The 25,947-nt window shown below is 45.2% G+C and overlaps 1 protein-coding gene across 1 annotated transcript; it reads right to left on the reverse strand.

Annotated features, from left to right (window-relative positions):
- Positions 1-191: 191 nt before the first annotated feature.
- SET (SET nuclear proto-oncogene) lies at positions 192-5,793 on the reverse strand. The gene is made up of 8 exons (XM_064291356.1): positions 5,636-5,793; positions 3,943-4,000; positions 3,135-3,277; positions 2,644-2,747; positions 2,435-2,548; positions 1,647-1,817; positions 1,373-1,519; positions 192-747 (listed from the first exon to the last, which is right to left on the reverse strand). Exons 1-8 carry the CDS (start codon positions 5,706-5,708, stop codon positions 724-726), a joined length of 834 nt encoding a protein of 277 aa, XP_064147426.1. The 5' UTR covers positions 5,709-5,793; the 3' UTR covers positions 192-723.
- Between the last annotated feature and the right edge of the window lie 20,154 nt (positions 5,794-25,947).

A 25,947-nucleotide genomic window follows, 5' to 3' on the forward strand; every position in this document is an offset into this window, starting at 1 on the left:
TGCTGATTCTCCCATCAAGTGGCAGGGCTCAAGTCATCATTAGGAGAGAATTTTATTTTAAAAGTGTCATCTTAAACTGCAAGGATGTCCGTTAAACATCACAATTAAACATGCCAAAGGAGAAGCCATGTTGTCAAAATGCCCACTTAACCCACCCAAACATCTCAAACCCACCCTTTGCTGACCTTCTATAACCCCATTTTTTTTTTTTAAGTTTTTTTCTTCTTTTTTTAAACAAGAGAAAGTAGACAGATACATGTTGGTAAATGCTAACTGTCCATATTCACATAGACACAGTGTAATCTCTGAGCCCAATATACAGAGAAAGGAGGAAAAAAGCTAGAATTCTATGCACTACTACACAGGGGCCTAGCACCCTCCAGCTTCCAGCAGAGCGAAGGGAGCAGAAGGGTTTTCTTTTTTTCCCACAGAGCACGGTGGTGTGTTGATTCCATAGTTTTTGTTGAGACAGGAAGAGATAAAAATTAATTTGGAACAGAAAGGGGTAGAGATTCTTTTCCCACTGTATTCTGCTCAAGATTTTTCTCCCCAAAATAAGTTGAGAACGATGGTGTAGAGAGGAGAAGAGACCTCAAGAACAGGGTGACTGAGCACAAGAGGGGGAAGAAAAACAAAAAAAACAAAACAAAAAAAAAGACTGCAACTTGCTCCCAGGGACTGAAGAAAATTAAAAAAGGAAGGTTGGAATCCATCAGTGATCTATTAGTCATCTTCTCCTTCATCCTCCTGTAAGAAAAAAAGTGGCCATTGGTTAATCTTCAAGTTTAATTCTAAAGCCACTCATGAGCTTTTCACATGCTCCACAGACTGTGATGACAGAACCTAAGGGTAACAGGCTATGGGGCACCTAATTTTCTGAACCTGAACATCAATCTGCACGGAATCTAGATTAAAAGACCCAGTGCTACTGTTTCAGATAAATCAGTGACTTCTTAGCACCAACCGAATCATTGGACATTATTTCAGCCCAAATAATTCAAATTAGAACAAAAATTTAACCTAAGTAAGATTTTGTAGTCTATACATTTTTGATATTTGGGACATTTCTCAGAATTTGACCAGCTATGTTATCCTTTTAACACTTTCACTAAGTACTGACAGGCTTGGGTAGCCATAAAAACTAACTCCAATAGCAGAACTGAATACAATGAGCTTATCAAAATGTCACTGATCCTTGAGTCAGTAAATGGCTTGTCTTTTCCACAAATCTTCACGCAAACAATCAGTTCTGCATCACTCCCATTACACAATACACACAACCCCAAAGTAACAGGAGAGTTAAGAATCAGCTCAGCTCTTAATAGGTATCAAAGATTCTAGTTTTTTTGGATTTAGCTACTTTTCCTTTTACCTCTCCTTCCTCTCCCTCATCATCATCTTCATCTTCTTCCCCTTCATCTTCATCCCCTTCTTCATCAATGTCTTCCAAACCTTCTTCTTCTTCATCATCATCGTCATCTTCTTCTCCTTCCCCTTCTTCATCATCCATATCAGGAACCTTAAAAAAAAAAAAAAAAAGTTACATTAAAATTTCATTTCCAATCAAATGAGATAAATACAACCGAAAACGCAAGCACATTGTTACGTATAATTTAACCTCACACACACACACATTCTCAACTCACCAAATAGTACTGTAATGGATTTGGCCAAATATCATCTTTGATGACCTCTCCTAATTCATCTGCACCTGCATCAGAATGGTCAGTAAACCAGGTAAAGAAGCTCTCTGGTTCTTCATGCTGCCTCTTCCTGCTGGCTTTGTTCTGCGTTTGACTTGAACGTTTCGTCAAGTCCTAAATGAAGACGAAAAAAAGCCTGATATAAGCTCTTTGTAACACTTAAGCTCCCTATAATTTCAACAGTGAAATCTTCCTCAATAGCAGAACAAAAAACACAGCGGTATAATATCAACGCTACTATTGTTCAAGAATAATTCTACAAAATGTACAGTGAGTAAAAAGAAAGAAGTTCTAAAATTCTAGGTGCACAAGATCCGTTTTCCTTAAATTTTTATGACAAACTTTTCCTAAAGAAAAAAATAGCAACAACTAATTTTGGCCTTTTCATAAAATTAGATCTGTTTAAAATAACCACTACCATAACATAATTTTAAATACATCTTACCCTTATCTTACGCGTTTGTAGACAAATGGATTTGGGGAAATAGCAAACCATTTGAAGATCTCAATCACCAATGGAGAAACTCCCCAAATTTAGTCTGATTCTTAAACCAAATTGCACTATAATTTGTAACTATAGCTCTAAACTATTGTTATTTGGGTTTGTCACACTGGAGCTCTTAATTATGCTTTTGTGTGTGTCTGTATTTAACACACTGCCAAAGCACCAAGAATTTTAAGTGTTTCAACTATACCAAAATATCTTTGCCCAACAATTCCTCAAAACATACCTTTCCAGATTTCCATTTGATTTCAGTTGATTTTGAGGAAGGATCACCACTCTCATTCAGATGAAATTCTTTGGAGAGAACTTTATTTTCGAAGTAAGGATTTTCATCAAAATACTGTAATAAGTGATTGGAGAAATCAATACAAACAGCTCTTCTACTAGCCAAAACTCGAAGTTAACTTTCACAGTGGCAAACAAAGTGATACTTACAAAATCTATTCTGTAACCTGATTTAATATCTTCAAATTCTGTCACTTCAACTCTGGTCAGATAATGCAGCGCCTCTTCATCCTCTTCCCCAAGCAACGCAGACACTAGACCAACAAGTTACAGGGCAATTAAATTTCTAACTAGCAAACATTAACAACCAACTTAAGTGATGCTTTTTAAAATTTCTCAGATTCAGTGAACATCATTGGTTTCATAAACCCACCACTAACCAAAGAAAACCAAATGGCTCTTAAATACTTCAGAGTATCAGAGCTATTGGCATCTTTTATCAGAAAATTAAACTGAGTTCCAAGTTCATATATAGGTAGAAAGCCTTATCATCTGCTAGTCTTCACCCCTGAGTATTTCAACCTCTGCATGCAAACCAGCATGTCAGACAAGCCTCACCAAGGTCCCTTCCACTCCGATGCATTAACATTTTCGTGTTATTTAATAACGCTCTGCAACTCATTTGAGGGAAGCGGCCATACCTTGCGGATGGTTGACAAATGTTGTTACCCAAAAATTGGGGATTTTGGCGATCAATTCTGACCTCTTCTGAAAGAACGGTTGGCGGAGTTTGTTATATTTCTGTTCTACTTTCAAAATCTCCTCACTGGCTTGCTCATTAAGTCTGAAACAAATGAAGGCATGTTGACAATGACGGGACATGTCAAATACAAAACCTGGTGAGACTACAAAGTGAATATTCACCCTTATCAACTCTAGAACAGTGCAAAATGCTTCTTTATAATAAAAAGTTGTCCACTTTCCTGTAGCTAGAGAAACTCTGAAGTCAAAACTATGATGGTGTTTAGCAAATAGTTCAACCTGCTTTCCCATAAGCACTCGATAACGCAGTCATTAGACTGCTTAAACTGAGCATTTTGGTAACATTATTTACTTCATCCACTATTACCAGGACAACTTCCATTGTTTCCCTCAAGCAGAATTTTTTCACTAAAGCTCCTGGTCAAGTAACAAAGTTATCAGGCAAGTCAGAGCAGCACTGATGCCCTAATGCTAAACTATCAGAAACCCACAACTACAATTCAGACAATCTGTAGCTTCTGAAAGCAAACCCAATCTTTGCAAGGTCAACATACCTTTATCCAATATTTTTTGGTGACCGTACAAGTTGTTGGACAGAAAAACAACTCTGAATCGCCATAGTATTCCCAACTAAGTTATAATCATCTCTTGGCTACTGGATACAGATTTGGTTGACCGTAGTTTCAATTACCACTAGGCCACTAAATGCATCTCAGAAAATGCCTCCAAAATAAAGAAAAAGTTTACCTGTCTATTTCATTCTGTACTTCATCAATATGTTCAATTGCTTCCTGCTGTTCTTTTTCTGCAAGAAAAAGGTGCATAAGGCTCAATACTAATTAGAAAATAAATTTAACCACTTTCTCTCAAAAAACAACAATCGCATTATAAAACCTTAACTAGATTTCCTGATATTAAGAAACACTGTCTATGGTATTGAGTTGTATCTCAATACAGCTATTACAAAAGCAGCAACAACACTACCACAAGGCACCTTTCTCCACGTGTTCATGCATTTAGTTGACAAATTACTTTTTAATTAAACTGCCTTTCAAATCATGCTATCTGCCAGACAACTTAGAAAATGTTTTTGACTGTAGTACTTAGGAATTTCTGGAAAAAGAGACCAATCACTAAAGTTTCTTCTATGAAAAGTGACGAATCATCTTATTAAGAAATTCTTGATATTATTGTTCATCCCATTACATATCTCTAATACAATACCAGCTGCTAACCAGAATAAACTAACTCCCCCAGCCATGACAGTACTAAGGCACCACCGATAAAAAAAAAAAGTTGGAAGAATCTGCTCAAAAACTACTACAATGAAGACATCAGACACACCTACAAAGACAGGTCAGGCACTCAAAACTACTTCACAATCGTAAACGCTCGACTTTCCCCTTCTTAGAATATGGTGAACCCCAGGGTTTGAATCTGACCTTTCTCATCTCTCAACCCAAATTCGGGGAAGCTGCTCGTTTCAGATGCGGTTCACACAATTGTGGAGCACACTTACAGTAACCAAGTCAGAAAACTATGAAGCATAGAGGGGAACTGAAGAAAAGGGAGTGGTGCTAAGGAAAAGATGCCCTTTTTGTCCGGTAAGGGCTGCAAAACCTACAAAGCTAAGTGGGCGTGAAGGGGCCTGATGGGGCGGTTCATTTCCGGCAACCACACCGGGGGCTGCAGCCCCCCGACCGTGAAAGCCTCTACGGAGCGGTTCAAGTGTCTCCCGACGGACATCTTAACGCCCCTCCGATACCCCGGCCGCCCGCCCGCCCGCGCCAGGTTCCCCAGCACGCCGCCGCGACGAGGTGGCCGCCCCACGTGGGGAGTGCGCCCGGGCCCCCCGAGCATCCTCCGGCCGGACCAGGCCTGTGCGCCGCCGGCCGCGTGCTTCCCCGCGCCCCCACCCCGCCCGACCTCGAGGCGCCAGGCCGCGCCGGAGTCAGCCTCCGGGTGAGGGTGCCGGGGGCGCCGCCCGCGGGGCGGGCAGGACGGGGGAGCCGCGCGGGAGGCCCGGGCGCGGGAGGCCCGGGCGCGGGGCCGCGTCCGACCGCACCATGTGGCGGCGGCGGCGGCTGATGGGAGCGAGGCATCATGGCGGAGCACAATAAAGAGAGGCTTCTCGGGAGGGAGGGAGGGGGAGGAGAGCGAGGGAGGGGGGAGAGGAAGGGGGGGTCTCCTCCGCCCGCGCCGAGCAGGCCGCAGCGCCCCCGCCTCGCAGCGCCGTCCGCCGCCGCGGCGCCACCCAGGCCCCCGGTCCCGCCGCGCACAAAAAAGGGCGCCGAGGCCTGCGGCGGCCCGCGCTCAGCCTCGCGCCGCCCCGCGCCCGGCGCCCCCCGCGCGCGCCCCGGGCCCCGCCGGCGGCCTGCGGGCCGGAGCGGGCGGCGAAGATGGCGGCGCGGGCCGGCCCCCAGCCTCGCCTCCTCCTCACCTGAGGTCTCGTCGGCCCCGTCGTGGTTGGAGTTGAGCTCCTTTTTACTGACTTTGGCCGCCGGCGCCGACATGGTGCTGCTCCGCGGTCGGGGGGGGAGCGGGGAGGGGGAGAGAAGGGAAGGCGAAGGGGGCGGGCAGGCGGCTTCCCCTCACGCCACACGCGCGGGCGCTCGCTCGGTCCGGCCGCCTCCTCCCGGCGCTCGCTCTCCCTCCCCCTTGCTCGTTCTCGCTGCCCTCGCGGCCTGACGACGAGGGAGGGGCTGGGGCAACGCGCCGGGCCCCGGCCGGGGCTCCTGCTTACGAAGGGGAGGCGGCGGCAGCAGCGGCGGCTGGCGGGCAGGCGGCTGGGCTCCCTCACTCACGCTCCGCGCTCTAGCTCGCTGCTCGCTCTCTCCGAGCCGCCTCCTCCTCCACCTCCTCCTCACGGCGAGGGGCGGGCGGCAGGGCGCAGGCGCGCCAGGCCCCGCGCGCACGCCCCGCCCCCGGCCGGAGAGGCTCGCGCCGCCTCGCCATTGGCTGGGGCGCCGGGACGAGGGGGCGGAGACGCGGCCAGGAGACACAGGGCCTGGCGAAGAGGCGGGAGGAAGGAACGCTGCGACGTACAGGGCCGGCCCCCTGCTCTGTGCTCCCCTCCCCCCCTTTCCCCTTCTCCAGCCCGACCCGGGACATTTGCGAGCGACGGGCGCGCGGCAGCCCGAGGGGCGGGGCCTCGCCGGCTGCGCGCGGGCCCCCCAGCGGGCGTGTCACGTGGTGGCGGAGCGGCTTCCCTTCTCCGCGGGGTGGCGCGGGGTGCCCGGGAGAGGGGTGTTCGCAGCCCCCCAAAAGTACAGGCCTCGTAGTAGCTAGGCTTCACATCCGGGCCTGATGGGAGACGGAAATCCACCCGCGTAGGGACACTACTGGGGCACCACGCTACTGGGGCACCGGGGGGACCCCCCTTTTTGTGGGGGAAGAAAGGCGGCACCTCTATTCTGTTTTCCAGTTGGGGAAGCCGCTGTTCCGACAGAAGTTAAGGCCTGTTTGCAAAACCGAAGCTCTCCAGCACACTCGCAGGACCGTTTCCTGGGTTTTAGCCTAAACCCTGTCCAGCAGATTATATGAACTCGGGCAAGTCGCTGTCTCCGTCTTGCTATGCGACTATGAAATTCAAAACAGGCTAACAAATGGGAACATTGTGTCAGTGGTAAAGTGGAAGCCCTCTGACGACAGGGAGGTGCCACAATCACCCGCGAGGCCTTTTGACCTAGCTTGGTGCCTGAAGTTTGCAAAAAAAAAACTGTACAGAAAGCTAAGTGCTAGTCCAAGCAGCTGTAGCCACATTAAAACCTTGCAAGCCTCACAGCCGCCCCATGGGGTAGGCAGTTTTATGTTAATTTCACTATTCGAAACGAAGGAACAAGGTCGGCTTTAGAGGTCGAGCCTTGAACCACTAAGTAAGACCAAGGCATTTATTTGTTTAACAGTGTTTTCCAGGTAACACAGATGCATCAGGCTTTATTCTCCCTCTTCCAGGGACCCAAGACATGGACCACAAAAAGCCTGAAATCTCTCCCTGGGTGTTTGTAACCAGAATTGGGAGTTGGATTAGACACCCTCCCTTCCAGCACTCGTATTTTACTATCAGTGCTTGGAGCACAAGCAGTGTCTTTTAACCTTCAAGACAGACCAGTCCACGGTGGGTGATCAATAAATGTTAAATAAGTGGCATACCATATGTGGGCCAAGAATACAGTCATGGGTAGAAAATACAAATGTCTGTTAGACTTTGCCCCAAACCCAGAAATTCATCCAATCCTTGCCCTCCATACCTCCCGATTGGGTCCAGCTCAATTCATATCTATCTCAGTTGGACAGCTTTTGGAAATAAGAATAATTAGCACCAGTGATAAACTGTTAAATGTTTAACAGCCAACTCTCCAAGGGAAAAACAAGCTGATTTGTAACATTTGCAGATTTCAGTGGTGTAAATATTTTCACCATCATCAATTTCAATTTACTATCCCTGTGATGTCACTGAACACAGAGTTGGAAAGAAAATCAGCTCTAGTAAAGAGGCCCTGACACACCACTGAAGCATGTACAGTGGGCTACAGGCTGTGATAAGTGCTTTACATGCATTTTCTTATTTAAATATTAACAAGGTATTAATGTTCTTATTTCACAGATAAACTGAACTTTAATACAAGTGGCAGAACCAAGATTCTAAATCAGACTATCGGATGAAAATGTCCTTGCTTTAAGACAGTGTTTTTCAATTTTTTGACATGATGTGTGAAAGGTACATTGTACATCATAATCTCATACCCATCTACACACAAAATAATACTAAGTTGTCGTCTGGGGTCTTAAATGCTAGCAAGCGTCCATCTAAGATGCATCAGTTGGTCTCAACCCACCTGGAGCAAAAGAGAATGAAGAACACCAAAAACACAAGGTAAGTATGAGCCCAAGAGACAAAAAAAAAGGACCACATAAATTGGAGACTGCATCAGCCTGAGACCAGAACAAGTAGGTGGTGCCCGGCTACAACCAATGACTGCCCTGACGGGGAACACAACAGAGAATCCCTGATAGTGCAGGAGAGCAGTGGGATGCAGACCTCAAATTCTCCTTAGAAAACCAGACTTAGTGGTCTGACTGAGACTAGAAGGACCCTGGAGGTCATGGTCCCCAGACCTTCTGTTAGCCCAAGACAGGAACCATTCCCAAAGCCAACTCTTCAGACAGCGACTGGACTGGACTATAAGATAGAAAATGATACTGGTGAGAAGTGAGCTTCTTGGATCAAGTAGACACATGAGATTATGTGGGCAGCTCCTGTCTGGAGGGGAGATGAGAAGGCAGAGGGGGACAGAAGCTGGCTGAATGGATATGGGGAATACTGGGTGGAGAGAAGGAGTGTGCTGTCTCATTAGGGGGAGAGCAACTAGGAGTATATAGCAAAGCGTATATAAATTTTTGTTTGAGAGACTGACTCAATTTGTAAAGTTTCACTTAAAGCACAATAAAGATAATGATACTAAGTGTGATGTGATGCCGTAATTTTCTATTCTATTGTGTTTTTTAAATGCTGGTTACACCCCAGTAAATTGATTTCATGACCCACTAATGGGATGAAAGTCTGAAAAACCCTTTGCTTGTTTTTATCCACAAAGCCTGCGGTAGATTGGTAGCAGTAACCCACAGCATCTCCTGAGTGCCTGATCTACTTGTGTTTCCCAAGCATCTACAGAGGCCCTGGGAACCTTGTAATGCCTTCTGATTAGGCTTCAAGGCTTCCCTCCCCACCCCGCCCCCCCCTCCCCCACCCCCCTACACCCCCACACCCTGGCCAAACACCCTTGCTCTTAAACCATCCCTGCTCCTCTTTCTGACCTTTCCCACAAGCATTTCTCAAAATGAATGCAGGAGCATGGTAGGAAGTGGAAAAGAAAGAGAAAGCAAAAGGGCAAGAGTTTCAGTAAACAAGGGAGTGGTGTGGGCACATCAAGGAGATAATCCACCCACTCCAAGTACAGTGGTCTCTCCCTCTCCCTCAATACGATGAACTTGGCATTCTCTCCTTCTTTGCATTCTCTCCCTGGCCTCTCACCTCGCTATCAAAATTCTTCCCTCTCCTCCCCTTCCCAGCTTCCTTTGAAGGGAAAAGAACCCTGCAGCTGGAGCACAACTGGAACAGTGAGATGCTGGCGTTCCCCACAATGTGCACAGTGCCCTGAGCACTGACCAGGAAATCTCAGCCAGGATACCCTTGAACACAACCCCCTCCACACACATATACCTCTTTGAATCTCCTTTTTCTCATCTGTAAAATGGGGATAGCCACTGCATGGTGCTGTTGTAAGGACTGCTGGAGAGATAGGTGCTTATCACAGAGCCTAGCAGATCATCAGTGTTTAGTGAGTGGCCTACTTGGTTATTTGGGTTGAGATAAATGCCTTGGAAGGACTGGCTGTGCCTTCCAACCCCTTCTGATACAGTTAATTCTCCCAGAGAGCTAAATGGAAGGAGGCCAGAAGGACTCATCCACATTTTGCTGCTTATAAGAGGGAAGAGCAGCCCCTGAGTCACAGAAACAGTTAACATGCTCAGCTGCTAACCGAAAGGTTACAGGTTCAAGCCCACCCAGGCGTGCCTCAGAAGAAAGGCCTGGCAATCTAATTTCAAAATATCAACCGTTGAAAACCCTATGGAGCGCAGTTCTATTCTGACACACATGGGGTCAGCATGAATCACAGTCAACTCCACGGCACTGGTACTGATTTAAGTGGGAAGGAGCTTGGTGCTTATCTCAAGAGCGTTGATTATGTGCCAGTCCCCATCTAAGGGCTTTACAGACATTTAAGCCTCACAGCAAGTCAAAGACATAGGTACTCTTGGACCCATTTTACAGGTTATGCCACTTACCCAACAAGGTCACACAGCCAGACAGAACCAGGTTTCAAGCTTCTGCAGTCCAGCTTCCCTACACTAGGGTGGACATCACAGAGCAGGAATGCTTTGCATGCCCATGTGGAAGTGGGGGTAGGTTGAGACCCAGTCAAGGTAAATAACTTGCCAGGGTCACTCAGCAAATCCACAGGAGCACTGAGATAAGGACTCCTCACCCAGTGCTCCTTCGACGAGAATGACTGGACCTTGGCCATGTCTGCTCCAAATCCCTCCCCTCTGCCCTCAAAGCCAGCCTGCTGTCACATGTCCTCTTAGGGCATGTCTTTCATCCTGCTTTCCTGCTTCATACCTGTCCAAACCCAACACTCTAGAAGGCCCCAACATATCCCCACTCTATCCAGAACCAAAACCTGATCCATAGCTACCCTAAAGGACAGAGTAGAACTGCCCCATAGGGTTTCCAAGGCTGTAAATCTTTATGGAAGTGGACTGCCACATCTTTCTCTCCCGGAGCAGCAAGTGGGTTTGAACAGCCAACCTTTAGGTTAGCAGCCAACCACCTAACCACTGTCCCACCAGGGCTCCTTCTACTCTATCCAAAAAAACAAACCAAACTTGTTGCCGTGGAGTCAATTTGGACTCATAGCGACACTATGCTGTCAGAGACACCTAGTCACCAAAACAACCAACTTTGTCACAGACCCCAAGCCTTTGAAACGCAGCGCTAACATCTAATAGAGGGGGCGGGGAGTGAATTAAGACATGAAATCGACAATTACAATGTAACGCCATAAAGCCTGGGATGCGGAGATTCTAGCTGCTGCAAGGGCAGAAGGGGGCTCCTAACGCCAACTAGCTGTGGCTCAAAGGAGAATGAATGCAAGAAATGATTTTCAGCAGACAGCTGGAGAACAAGGAGGAGGTGGGCACGTAGGGGAGGAGAGTGATCCAGGCAGAGGGAAAGTGGGGATCTAGCCCTCAAGGTAAAAGAAGGCGGCTCTGAGTGGTAAGGAAAGGTTAAGGGGGCGTGTCAAGGGCGCGAAGCTGAAGAAGTGCAGGGAGGAGGCAGGTAGGGCCAGGCCTTGGAAGCCTCTTGGTCTTTCCTACAAGGCAATGGGGGGGTGGGGGGGTGGGGGGGTGGGAAGGGTTTTAAGCCAGTGAGTCACATGATCAGCTTTGCTCAGACTGGGAAGAGGAAACCGGAAGCAAGAAGAGGAGGATGTGGCAGGAAGGAGAAGTAAACACATGTGAGAGGTATTGAGGAGGTAGAACTGCTAGGACTTGAGGATTTGACTGGGTGTAGAGGGGTGATAGAGAAGCAGGGATCACGTGGCACCCCAGCCTCAGGCTGGCTGGTGGTGCCACTTATCATGACAGGGAACTCCAGAGGAAGATTAGGTTTGGGGATGGGGAGACGAGCTCGGGGTTGTCATTGCACTGGGGGCTTTGATTTCACCCTTTCTGGTTCTTTCTTCACGCAAACCTAATCTACTCACCCAGTGCTTAAAACCCTTCAGGGAAGTTTGGAGTCACATCTTAAAAGGGATTGGGCAAAAAAGTCACATATAGTCAACCCTCGGGAATCCCTTAAATCCCCAATAAAATGTGGTGCAGGGACATACCTCCCTTCGGCAGGTTCAGAGGGGTCGATGTCTCCTGCAGCTTAGGTTTCTTTGTTTGAGGCAAGAGTGATGACTGGCATTTCGAAGCCATGCTGCAAGTAAAGTCCAAGAACAAGACGAAAGGGGAGATGCTTGCCTGGAAGAAGCTTGGAGAATCGAGACTACACCAGTTGACGGGGGTTTAAATCAGGGGATATTTACATGATATTGGACGCACAGGTCCCTGCCTCCTTCCCCAGCCTTATCTTTTCCCACTCCACACTCACCCTCCAATCAGGATAGACTCCTTTTAGTTACAATCTCTGCATTTCTCTGCAGGGCACTTTTGGCATTGGGTGGGGGCTCTTCCTTGTAGGGAGCAGTTCTCTTCTCTGAAGGCGCCTCATGGTTTTGGATATGGAACTCCAGCAGTCCGTTCCTGTCCTTTCCCAAATCCCCTAGATAAGCAGTCCTACCCTCACTGAGAACTTGTCCTCTGCTTTTTTTTTTCCTCTGGTCTCCAGGAGGCTTAAACACATGCTGTTGCCTCACCTCAGCCTAGAACACATTCTTCTCACACACAGTCCCCGCCTACCCCCCATGCCTGCCTAACTCCTTTCCAACTTCCAGGTGTCAGCTGGAATATGGAATACGGAATGAAAGCATTCCCTGTCACCCCAGGTGGGACAAATGGTTAAGCGCTGGGCTACCAACGAAAAGGTTGTTGGTTTGAACCTGCACACTCAGAGGCACCTCGGAAAAAGCAGTCTGCTTCTGAAAGGTCCCAGCCATGAAGACCCTATGGAGTGCAGTTCTACTCTGCAGCAGCTGGTTTGGTTTTTTGGTAAGCAAGAATTAAAAAGCAACATGTAGAGACTGTTGAATTGGTATATGTTTTGCTGTGTGTATTCTCCACAACAACAACAAAATAAATTAAATTAAAAAAGAATTGAAAAGTAAAGACGTGATTTGGATGACTTAGTTGCCCAAACCCAAGTCACGATCTTTCCAATTGCCTCATATATATGCGAAAGCTGGACAATGAAAAAAGAAAACTGAAGAAAAATTGATGCATCAAATTGTAATGTTGGCAAAAAACTTACTATGGACTGCCAGAAGAACACGCAGATCAGTCTTAGAAGAAATACAACCAAATTAGTGTATGTTTTGCTGTATATTCTCCACAACAACAAAATAAATAAAATTTAGTATTAAAAAAGGGAAGAAGAAAAAGGAAAAAAAAAAAAAGGAAATACAACCAGCAATGCTCCTTAGAACGAGGATGATGAGACTTTGGCTTCCTTACTTTGGACATGTCATTAGGAAAGACCAATAGCAAGAAAAAGACATCATGGTTGATAGAGAGTCCGGTGAAGGGGAGGGAGGCCCTCGATGAGATGGATTGATACAGTGGCCACCAAAACAATGGACTAAAACGTAGCAACAATCAGGAAGATGGCACAGGACCAGACAACATTTTGTTCTGTTACACAGAAGATCACTATGAATCGGAGCCAACTCAACAGTAACAGTTACTAACTAATAAAAACAACAACAATCAAGAATTACAAAACAAGGGAAAGCCCAGGTACCCCTGAGAAGACTTGAAGCATCCATTCATTCTTCATTTAGAATTAACAACTAGATAGGGAATTTTAGAGAATTTTACGTTAGAGTTAAAAGAACCCTTAGGACCCTCCTGTCTGGGGGTTACAAATTCCGTTGCCTTTTGGGGCCTGTTAGGTAATAACAAGAAGGCAAGCAATTGGAACTGACAACAGCTAGTGGAAGGTAGACTGGTGCAAAATGAAAAAATGTGTGCCAGGATCTACCAAAGCTGAAGGTGAATGTACTGTATTACACAGCAATTCTGCTCCTGGCTATATACCCAGGAGAAATGCATGCATACACTCATATATGTGTGATAAATGTGTATGAGAATGTTCATAGCAGCAAGATTCATATAGCCAAAATCTGGAAATCATACAAATATCCATCAGCAGTAGAAAAAATACATTTTGGGCTGTTCACACAAAGGAACACTACAAAACAATAAAAATATATGAACTACCCACTGCCATCAAGTCAATTCCAACTCATAGCGACCCTATAGGACAGACTAGAACTGCCCCATAGGGTTTCCAAGGAGCACCTGGTGGATTCTAACTGCCAACATATTGGTTAGCAGCCTGAGCTCTTAACCACTATGCCACCAGGGTTTCCATGTGAACCACAGTTTCACAAAAAGATATGAATGAAGCTTACAAGCACATTAACTGAAAGACACAAAATAGTATACATTGGATGATTTCATTTGTATAAACTATAAAACCAAGCAAAGCTAATCTATGGTATGAGAAGTCCAGAGCGTGGTTACCCTTGCGTTGGGGGGGTGGGGGGGGTCACTGGAAGGAGACATGGGGGCTTCTGGGTCTTGGTGATGCTCAGTTCCTGGATCCAGGGCTAGTTATACGGACATGTTTTGTGAATGTGTGGAGCTAGAGAGAGGGATTGATGATTCAATGATAGAATTCTCGTGTGTGGGAAGCCCGGGTTATATTCCTGGCCATTGAATCTCACGGGCAGCCACAACCCATAGTTTGTCAGTGGAGGCTTGGGTGTTGCTAGGATGCTGAACAGGGCTCAGCAGAACTTTCAGACTAAGATGGGTTACGAAGAAAGGCCAGTTGATCCACTCCCCAAAATTTAGCCGTTGAAAATCTTACAGATCACTATGGTTGATCTGACACTTGATCGTGGGCACGGTGTAGGACTGGGCAATGTTTAGTTCTGTTGTGCATGGGGTCATCACGAATCGGGGACCGATCAACGGCAGCTAACCACAGCAGAGAAGGGCAGCCCACCCACCCACAGGCCCCCCTCAGAAGCCAGCCAATGCTTACCAAACGAATTTGTGAGCCCTGTGTTGCTAGATTTTTTTTTTAAAGAGAAGCCAGAGATGCAATTTTTTTAATATGAAATCTCTGGATTTTTTAAAGTTGGCAACTGGTTAAACATTTCGAAAAGCACTGTGTGGGCCAAACAAAAACATATCCTCAGCTCATTTTCAGCTTATGGGCCACTAATTTGCAGCCTTTGAGACAGTAACATTTTCCTTTCTTTCCTGTTGGTTTTTCCCAATTAATTATCCTTTTAACAAAACAAATCTCAAGCATAAGTCAATAATGTCAATACCTATAAAAAGCTGAGCTCTCTGGGGAAAGTCAGGGTGGAAGAGGCCCCCCGCTCCCACTCCCCTCCATCTCCTCCATTCTTTGTCAGCTTCTGAGGGGCTTTTGGTTCCTTCTAACACCATTTGAAAGTCATAGATTGAGCCTAAAAAAAAAAAAAAAAACCGTTATGGTGACCCCATGTGTGTCAGACTAGAATTGTACTCCATAGGGTTTTCAATAGCAGATTTTTTGAAAGTAGACTGCCAGGCCTTTCTTCTGAGGCATCTCTGGGTAGATTCAAAGCTCTACCCTTTTGGCTGGCAGGGAAGTGTGATCACTTGAATCTAGTGTCTTAGGCAAACTGAAGCCCCAAGAGTTGTGAGGTCGTGAAGAAAGTAAGTTATAGTTAGAACGCAGATTCTCGGTTACCTTATCACCGGATAAGCTTTCTAACCAACCTGTCTTAGTATTTACATCTGCAAAATGAATAGTAAAAATACCTGCTTCTTTGTTTTATTGTAAGAGTACCTGGAGGATTTTCGATTTCAAGATACAAATTTGAGCTCACCTGAAACTGTCCAAAAGCCAAATGTGAAATAAGCGCAAAAACTCCATTTTTGACGAAAGTGGGAGCCGAGGAAGCCTCAAACCACAGACTAGGTGGCCAGACTGCCAAAACAGTGGAGAAAGAACAGGATGTTTGCAGGATGATCCTGAGAGAGGACAGATGCCCCTGACTCAGGTTTCTGAGTCAGCAAAGGATGCTCCTGGAAGGTGAGAGGAGCACCCGAATCTCTTGCTTACCTATAGGGTCGCTATGAGTCGGAATGGACTCGATGGCGCTGGGTTGGATAGCAGCCAGAATGGAGTGTGCTGACAAGCAGTAGGAGCTTCCCTGGACCTGGTCAGTTCCTGGAAACTAAAAAGAGGATACTAAAGGAGGAGTCTCCCACAGGAGCTTTACAAATTAGAACTACCCTGTTAATCCATTTTTTTAACCGGCAGCTTCTCCTGAGATCCAGAAATTTGAAAACACCCTGAGTGCATACAAAGTGTATAAGGCAGGTCTCTCCTTGCTAGAGGAAGCCTAAATGGATGCAGTCCCTCTGGAGGGCGATTTAGCAATCAGAATACCTGTCAAAAGTGGGAAAGCATATACCCTTGACCCAGAAATTCCACTTCTAGGAATTTATCCTACAGAATCACTGCACAGCTGTGAGATGGCACCTGTACAAAGCAATTCATTGCAACATTGTTTACAAAAGTAAAAGGAAAAACACCTAGCAGAGCTTCAGCAGGCGGCTGGGAACAAAGCATACATCCATACTGTCAAATACTCTGCAGCCATAAAAACCAGTGGGGTCCCAGAGCACATGCAGAAGTGAAAAAACAAAGTCCAAAACCATGTGGTACCATTTGTGTAAAAAGATAGAAAAAAGAAATATATATTCACTTATTATATGCCCGTATACCTGTATTGGAAACCCTCGCGGCATAGTGGTTAAGTGCTACGGCTGCTAACCAAAAGGTCAGCAGTTCGGGTCCGCCAGGCGCTCCTTGGAAACTCTATGGGGCAGTTCTACTCTGTCCTATAGGGTCGCTATGAGTCGAATCGACTCGACGGCAGTGGGTTTTTTGGGGTATACCTATATTGTAAACCCTGGTGGCATAATGGTTAAGTGCTGCGGCTGCTAACCAAGAGATTGGCAGTTCAAATCCGCCAGAGTTTGGTTTATACCTATATTAGGATACCTGGTGGTGCAGTGATTAAGCACTCTGCTGCTAACCGAAAGTTTGGCAATTCGAATACACCAGCTGCTCCGCTGGAGATAGATTTGGCCGTCTGCTTCTGTAAAGATTTACAACCTTGGAAACCCTACAGGGCAGTTCTAATCTGTTCTATAGGGTAGCTATGAGTCATAATCTACTTGATGGCAATGGGTACACCTATCATAGGAGTCCCTGTGTGGTGTAAATGGGCAAATGGTTAAATACTCAACTACTAGTCAAGAGGTTGATGGTTTGAACCCACAAAGAGGTGCCTTGGAAGATAGGCCTGGCAATCTGCTTCCAAAAGATCACGGCCTTGAAGACCCTATGACGCAGTCCTACTTTGCCTGCACACATGGGTTCACTGTGACTTGGAAACAACCTAACAGCAACAAACAACAACGTACCTATAGTATGTACTCATATACTATACCTGTGTTATGTTGTTGTTAGCAGCTGCTGTGGAATTGGCTCGGATTCATTGGAGACCTCACACACAATGGAACAAAATGCCAGGTCCCGGGCCACCCCCGTGGTTGGAGAGAATCAGATCTATAGTATATAGGGTTTTCAGTGGCTGCTTTTCAGAAGTAGATCACCAGGCCTTTCTTCGTGGTCTTTCTTAGTGTGGAAGATCCACCAAAACCTGTTTAGCATTGCAGCAGCACACATGCCTCCACCGACAGGAGGAGGTACGTTGGCCACAAGCTGAACCTTAGCCTCCTGCCCAGAAGGTGAAAATTCTGCTACTGAACTACCAATGCCTCTTAAAAAAAAAGAAAACCATTGCTTCCCACCAGGAACAAAGGAGAATGAAGAAAACCGAAGACCCAATGAAATGATTAACCCAAAGGACTAATGGCCCACCTGAACCACAGTATCCTCTAACCTGAGACCAGAAGAACTAGATGGTGCCTAGCTGTCACTACTGACCACTCTGACCCGAATCACAATAGAAGGTCCTGGGTAGAATGAATAAAAAGTGTAGAACGAAACTCAAAAAAAAAGACTTACTGGTCTGGAAGAGACTGGAGGAACCCCTGAGACTACTGCCCTAAGACAACCTTCTGATTTGAAACTGTAGACACTCCAGAAGCCACTTTCAGCCAAATAATAGATGAGCTATAAAATCAACAATAACATCCGTGAAGAATGTAATCCTTAGAACAATCAACTATACAAGACCAAAAGGGCAACATGTGCCCAAAACCAAAGACGGGAAGACAGGGAGGGACAGGGAAAACTGGACTAATGGAAATGGGGACCCCAGCAAGGAAATGGGGAGAGTGCTAACATATTTCAGGGATTGCAACCAAGGTCATGAAACAACTTGTGTAAGAATCACTGATTGGAAAATTAATTTGCTGTGTAAATTTTCACCTAAAGCACAATAAAATGTTTTTTAAAAAATATTTTTATAATAATAAGAGAAAAAAAAATCCATTGCTGTGGAGTCAATTCTAACTCATAGCGACCTTATAGGACAGAGTAGAACTTTCCCACAGGGTTTCCGAGACTGCCACATCTTTCCCCCAAGGAGTAGCTGGTGGATTTTAACCACAGAGCTATTGGTCAGCAGCTGAGTGCTTAATCACTGCACCACCAGAGCTCTTTAATGCCTCTCTACTTGTATTATAACCTGTTACCATTAAGTTTATTCCAACTCAGAGACCCTATAACACATCTGTTGAGGAACTCCCGAGAAGCTGATAATATGACTGTCCTTGGGAAGGAGACTGGGTGATGAGTAGTGAGAGGACAAGAATAGAAGGGAAGTATTTCACTCTCTACCCTGTTGCACATTTTGAATTTTGAAACCTGTAAATATGTTACATTAAAAAAAAAAAAATTTACCTGCGTTCCAGTCACTGAGATCACTTAGTGCAGAACCCACCAGCACATGTTAACTGAAGTTCAAACATGCAAGGCCCCACCTTTCCTTTCCTCTACAGTTTCCAAAATGTTAACTTCCTGGATTCCCAGGGGTATTATAGGCAATGGTGGCAACTCCATTTCATTCCAGAACCTGCTATAGGCTGAGTTGGGGGCAAGGGGAATGTCTTCCCTCCACCTCACCTAAAAGCTGACAGACTTCTTGAGGAGGCCAGATGTTCTGTAAACCTGAGGACAGGTTCCCTCTGGGAACCAGAAGTTTCAAAAACATCCTATTGTCTAGTTGTCTGCTTGTGAGCACACAGGATGACTGTAAATTGCTACCATTTATTGATTACAACAAAGAAAACCTTATGGGACAGTTTTACTCTGTCACATGGTGTCGCTTTGAGTCAGAATCAACTCAAAAAGTCACATAACAACAATGACAACGGAGCATTAGCTGTTAGTGAGGCACTTACCCAGTACCGTCCGGTCGATTCTGATTCATAGCGACCCTAGAGGACAGGGCAGAACTGCCCCACGGGGTTTCCAAGGCTGTAATCTTTGCAGAAGCAGACGGCCACATCTTTCTCCCTTGGGGTAGCTGGTGGGTTTTAACCTGACCTTTTGGTTAGCAGCAGAGTGCTTAACCACTGCACCACCAGGGCTCCAGAGTGAGGCGCTTAGGAGACAGTATGTCTTTGAACTCTTTCAGCCACCTTCCAGGATAGTACTGTGGATTCATTTTACAGATGAGAGAATCAAGGCTTACGCCAAACCAAATGACGAGTCAAGCTCAAAGACGTGAATAGCCCAAAAATCAAAGGGCTAAGAGTACAGCGGAGTCCCTAGGTGGTACAAACAGTGAAGCGCTTGACTACTATCTGAAAGGTTGGTGATTCGACCCCACTCGGAGGCACCTCGGAAGTCAGGCCTGCTTCTGAAAGGTCACAGGCTTACAAATCCTGTAGAGCACAGTTCTACTCTGCACACATGGAGTTGCCATGAGTCAGAATCGACTCGATGGCAACTAACAACAATGAGAGTAGCACAGGAGTCAGGACTCCAGTTGGCTCCTCTGCATCACCTTGGCCGTATGTAATGCTAACAGCCTGGTGGCCAAAGCCATTCCCAAGTGCACCAAAGACGTGACTGCACCACAGAGGGTCTCTGAGACTCTGCACAAGCCCAGAAGATCACTAGGAGAGGGCCCTGGCCATCTCCTGGTAGATCTCCGTCTGCAATTCTCCGCACAGAGCCAGAGCCTGAAGAACACCACACTGCACTGTGGCTCCTTAGTACTCATTAAAAAGTTATAATAGCATTTTTATTAACATTTAGAAAATTAAAATAAGTAAAAAAACAAAGAAAAAATATACAGTAGTCCCTCATTGTCCACCATTTGGCTTTCCAATGAAAACCCTACAGATCATAAAAGTTTCAGTTACCTGGGGTCAACCTTGGTCCAAAAACTTCTGATTGCAATGTTCTTCCAAAAGTTTCAGCAAAAAGAAACCCTTAACCATTGACATTGTCACGGCTCAATTATCTTCCTTCTGAATAGTAGCCTTACATTATGCCACAATGCCTACGTCATGTTCACCTCCTTCATCTCATCGTGAGGGCATTTTATCATCTCACATCTTCACAAGAAGAGTGAGCACAGTACAATAAGATATTTAGAGAGAGAAAGAGAGCCCACAGCCACATAACTTTTATTACTATATGCTGTTATAATTGTTCTATTTTATTATTAGTTATTGTCATTAATCTCTTACTGTGCCTAATTTATAAATTAAACCTTACCATTTTATAGGTAGTTATGCATAGGAAAAAACATAGTGCCATTTCAGGCATCCCATCACTCAGTACAGGTATCCTGTCACTCGGAGGTAGCAACTACTAGTGTAACTTGTATGGTGTATAACATACATACATGTACATTTCTTAAAATGTTGATAGTATAAAACTTTTTAAATCTAAATTTTCCCATTCACAATTTTTCTTTACCATCTTTTCCTACCGTTATACATTCTTCTGTGACTTGCATTGTTTTCTGTTGGGTTGTTGTTATTGTTAGGTGCCATTGAGTTGATTCCTACTCATACCCACTGCCATCGAGTCGATTCCGACTCATAGCGACCATGTATGTCAGAGTAGAACTGCCCCATAGGGTTTTCTAGGCTGTAATCTTTACAGGGGCTTTAGGGCTTTCTCCCATGGAGCCACTGGGTGGGTTTGGACCACCAACCTTTTGGTTAGGAGCCTCATATTTAACCGCTGAGCCAGCAGGGCTCTTTTTTAGTTGTGTAAATGTGCTATACGGGGCATTGGTAGTTCAGTGGTAGAAATCCCACCTCTCATGCTGGAGATACAGTTTGGATTCCTGACCAATGCACCTTATGGGCAGCTGCCACACCAGAGTCTGTCAGTGGAGGCTTGCGTGTTTCTATGATTTTGAACAGGTTTCAGTGAAACTTCCAGACTAAGACAGACTAGGAAGAAAGGCCTGGTGATCTCCTCTGAAAATCAGCCAATGAAAACCCTACAGATCATAATCTGCTCTCAGACCCCGATCTGTAACCCATCGTGGGGATGGTACAGGACCGGGCAGTGTTTCCTTCTGTCAAACATGGTATAATTCATTTAACTAAGCCCCCACAGTGGAAATTTAAGATACTCCTGCTGTTTGGTCGTTATAAGCAATGCTGTGATGAACCTTCTAGCAGCTAAATCTTGGCATACGTACGTGAATATTTCCTTAGACTACATTCCTAGAATGATAATGTTGAGTGAAAAATTATGTAAAGTAATGAGGCTTTTCATTTTTTTTTAAGGCGTTGCCAATTTCTTCAGTTATTTCCTGCAATATAGTGGATTTATTTACATGGTGTTTGCGTGTATTTCATTGAACCCACCCTCATTCCCTGAACGTCATATTTAATAGGTGCAAAATTATATCTTAGAGTTGGTATCACTAGTGGCACTGAACGGCTTTTCATATGCTTCTTGACGGATTCTATCTCATCTTTTGTAAATTGCTCATTCATGTCAATTTTCCCAATTTTCTGTTGGGGTGTATCTCTTTTCTTTATTAATATGCAAGTCTATATATTAAGCATGCAAGCATTTTCTTTTATACACTGCAAAATCTTTTGTCCTAAGTTGTTATTTGCTTCTTATGTGTATTTAGTAATTTTTTTTTATTTTTTGGACTCACGAAAGTATATTTTATTTTTATTTCATCAAAGCTTTTTATCTTTTCCTTCTTTTTAAAAAAATGGTTATTACCTTTCGTAACACTCAGAGAGACTTCCTCCATCTCAGCATGGTGTAAATAACCACCTGGGTTTTCTTCTCATGTTGGTACGTCTACCTCTTTAACATCACACATCTGAACTCATTTTGGAGTATGATCTGAGGCAGGGATACACGTTGAGTCTTTTTCCAAATGGTTGGTTAGTTAGTACAACACAATTATTTTTCATTCAATACTTATTCAGTACTTTTCATATGGAAAAAAAAAATCAAAGCCATAGCTGTTGAGTCGATTCCAACTCATAGTGACCCTATAGGACAGAGTAGAACTGCCCAGAGGGATTCCAAGGAGCAGCTGGTGGATTCAAACTGCCAACCTTTTGGTTAGCAGCCAAATGCTTAACCACTGCACCACCAGGGCTCCTCTCGTATGAAAACTCTTGATAAAGGCAGTGGCAAGTTAAGATGGACTTGAACATGATCCATCTTTCACTGAGTAACTGAGGTTCGTGAGGTTCAATTTTGCCCAAATAACTGTTTAACAGATCACATTTTTTCAGTGGGACTGGTACTACAATTTATAATGTTGACAAAAGACAGATATATCTAGGAGAAAATTTGTGTATATAGAAACATACTCGTTTTCATTCATCAGGTATCTAATATATGCCAGACGGTGATGATTTTGATAAGCAGTATGAACAAAATACAGATAATAAGGTAAGGCTTTAATGATGAGCTGAGTCCTAAGAAAGTAGGTAACAGGCATTGTGACCTTTAGTGGGAAGAAAACTCTAGACAGAGAAACAGCAAGGCATGACAGAAATCAGAGCAGATGAAGTTTAAGTGGGGTCGTGAGTCAATGCTAAGGATCACAGGGTTTCTTTTTGGGGTGATAAAAATGTTCTAAAATTGCTTGTGGTGATGGTTGCACAATTCTGCAAATGTACTTAAAATCATTGAATTGAACACTTCAAATGAGTGGAGTGTATGTTATGCAAAATATTAAAGATAAAAAGAAATATTGAGTCAGAGCCACAAGCAGAATGGGAGGATGTACTTTTAGTTAGAAGGAGGTTTTGGTCAGGGGAGAGTATTTGTGAGGTATTTGTTTTCTCTTTAAGAGATGAGGGTTCAGCTGCATCGCAAATTACTGTTTTTGAACCTCTGTTCTTTTAGTCTGTATAACGGAGACTGTAACATCTATGTCTTGGACCCAAGAATATCTAGTTGGTTTTCATCCACTACCCATCCGTTGTTGTTAGGTGTCATCGAGTTGATTTTGACTTACAATGACCCTATGTGACAGAGTATAACTGCCCCATAGGATTTTCTAGGCTGTAACGTTTATGGGTAAGGAGCCCTGGTGGCTCAGTCATTAAAGGGATCAACTGCTAATCGAAAGGTTAGAGGCTCGAAACCGCCATCGGCTCCATGAGAGAAAGATGTGGCAGTCTGTTTCTGTGGAGATTTACAGCCTTGGTAACCATATGGGGTTCCTGTGAGTTGGAACCAACTCGATGGCAGTGGGTTGAACCTTTATGGGTGGGATCCTGGTGATGTAGTGGTTGGCTGTAACAGTTTGGTGGTTTGAACCCTCTGCTGGAGAAAGATGTGGCAGTCTGCTTCCGTAAAGATTTACAGTCTTGGAAGCCCTATGGGGCAGAATTCTACTCTGGCCTATAGGGTTGCTATGAATCGGAATCGATACAATGGCAATGAGCTTGGTTTGGTTTTGAAACCTTTATGGGAGCAGATAGGCAGGCCTTTCTCCCTTGGAGCTGCTGGGTGGGATAAGCCGAGCACTTAACTGTTGTGCCATCAGGCCTGCTATAGGGCCCAACACAAAGAGCGTGGCACACAGGCACTTTAATTATGGCCATGGGGTTGCCATGAGTCTGAATGGACTCAAAGGCAACTAACAACAATAATAACGACCTTTACTGAGCTCATTCCAGGGCCAGGAACATTCATCTTCACGAGGACTAAGTATGGTAACTAGCTAGTGTTATCTGCACTTCCGAAAATCAGCCAATGAAAATCTTATGGATCACAACAGTCTGATCTGCAAACAAGCATGGGAATGGTACCGGACCTGGTATGGTTTCCTTCCGCTGTGCATGGGGTCACCATGAGTCCGGGCCAAACTGACGGCAGCAAACGACAGTAACACTGAGTGGGCACAGGCTTGACACAGGTAAACTGGAGGCAAAGGAGATAGTGGTCCCAGCCCACAGTAAAGTGGGAAGACTGAGACCACGAAGTGGGAAATGAACAGCGAATGTGTAATGGCCAGTAGAGAAGGCCACTAACAGAGTTGCAGTGGAGTGTAACAAAGAAGGCCTCTTTCAATAAAGTCTTCAGGGAGGGTTGGTCTAATCTCACACTTAAAAGATGAAAAGGAGCCAAGGCATGGCAAAACTAGGAGGCAAGAGTTCCAGGTTGAGAAAACCTAGGCACAGAGAAGGTCAGGAACGGCAACACCATAGCAACTGCACAGAAGAGCCAAGATGTGAAATCCAGTGACCTAACACCAGAGCCAAACTCCTACCCACATCATTGTCATAACCGTTCATGTCCTTGCATTCTCCTCTTCCCCAGTGGGGTCTCATACACAGCAGGTCCGGAGTAAAAATCATTCTTACTTGATCCTCGATGGACAGATGATTGCTGAGGACTGGAGTTCGGCCTACAGCCAAGCTTGTGAGATTCGAAGAATTTACGTTTCTGGGCTCCAGTTGGGAAAGGAGGTGGGAGATGCCACAAAGGGAGCTTTACCCCATTGTCCTTCCCTTCCTTCCTGGTCAAACTCTCAAACTCCAGCTCTGCAAAGTTTTTTAATGAGTTTATTAAGGGCTTCTTTGTCTTCAGTCTACCTTTGAGCTCGGGCCTTTCCGGTGGGGGGTGGGCTGGGGCCTGGTGGTAGTGCTCAGGGCCGTAGAGGCAAAGGCCTAGGGGTGGAGAGAGGGCGGGAGCAGGGAGAGAGTCTTGGGCCCTGTTGTTTTTAGGTGCTGTGGAGTTGGTTCCAACTCATAATGACTCTATGTATCACAGAAGAAACACTGCCTGGTCCTGTGCCATCCACACAACCATTGCTATGTTTAGCCCATTGTTGTAGCCACAGTGTCAATCCATCTCATTGAGGGTCTTCCTCTTTTTCACTCATTTTCTACTTTACCAAGCTTGATGTCCTTCTCCAGGAACTGGCCCCTCCTGATAACATGTCCAAAGTACATGACATGAAGTCTCACCATCCTTGCTTCTAAGGAGCATTCTGGCTGTCCTTCCAAGACAGATTTTTTTCATTCTTCTGGCAGTCCATGGTATATTCAGTATTCTTTGCCAACACCTTAATTCAAAGGTTCAGTCCTTCGGTCTTCCTTATTCATTGTTCAGCTTTCATATGCATATGAGACTATTGAAAATACCATCCCTTGAGTCAGGCACACATTAGTACTCACCTTGGGCCCTGGAGGGATTGAATTCACTTCTCAAACGTTACCTCCTCAAAGAAGCCTTCCTCAACACCTCTGGATAAAACGGTTGTCCCCAGCTACCCCTTCCTTCTCTGTCCCCTTTCCTGCTTTATTTTTTCTCCAGAGCTTGGCACATAATAGGCATTTAATTAATATTTGTTGAGTTAAACATTTGTTCGTGCCTTTTATATGAGAAGCACAAGGTTGAGCCTTTTTCATCCCTTCCTTCCCAATCACCCTCCACCTCCGCGCGGTGAACACTACTTTGTTGGAATGATGCTGTACTTCTTTCAAGAGTCTCAACGTGGTGCAAACGATTAGGCGCTTGACTACTAACTGAAAGGTTGATGATTCAAAGCTACACTGAGGCACCTCAGAAGAAAGGGCAGGCAATCTGCTTCCAAAAGGTACAGCCTTGAAAACCTCATGGAGCACAGTTCTACTCTGACACACGTAGGGTCGCCATGAGTAAGAATCCACAGTGATTGCTTATGCTTTTTCCAAGCACTTTTCATCCTGTCATTATTTATCTGTACAATATCAATCCCCGGAGTATGAATTCTAAGAACGCAGGACTACTCTGTGGTACAGCCCCTTCCAGACACATAGTGAAAAAGAAAACCAGTTGCTATCGAGTTGATTCCAGCTCATGGCAACCCCATGAGTGTCAGAGTAGAATCGTGTGAAGCAGGTCACAGGCCTTTCTTCTGAGGCTCCTCTGGATGGATTTGAACCTCTAACCTTTTGTTAGGAGTCAAGCGTGTT

This window comes from Loxodonta africana, chromosome 9 (assembly GCF_030014295.1).
Source record: "Loxodonta africana isolate mLoxAfr1 chromosome 9, mLoxAfr1.hap2, whole genome shotgun sequence".
Taxonomy (NCBI): domain Eukaryota; kingdom Metazoa; phylum Chordata; class Mammalia; order Proboscidea; family Elephantidae; genus Loxodonta; species Loxodonta africana.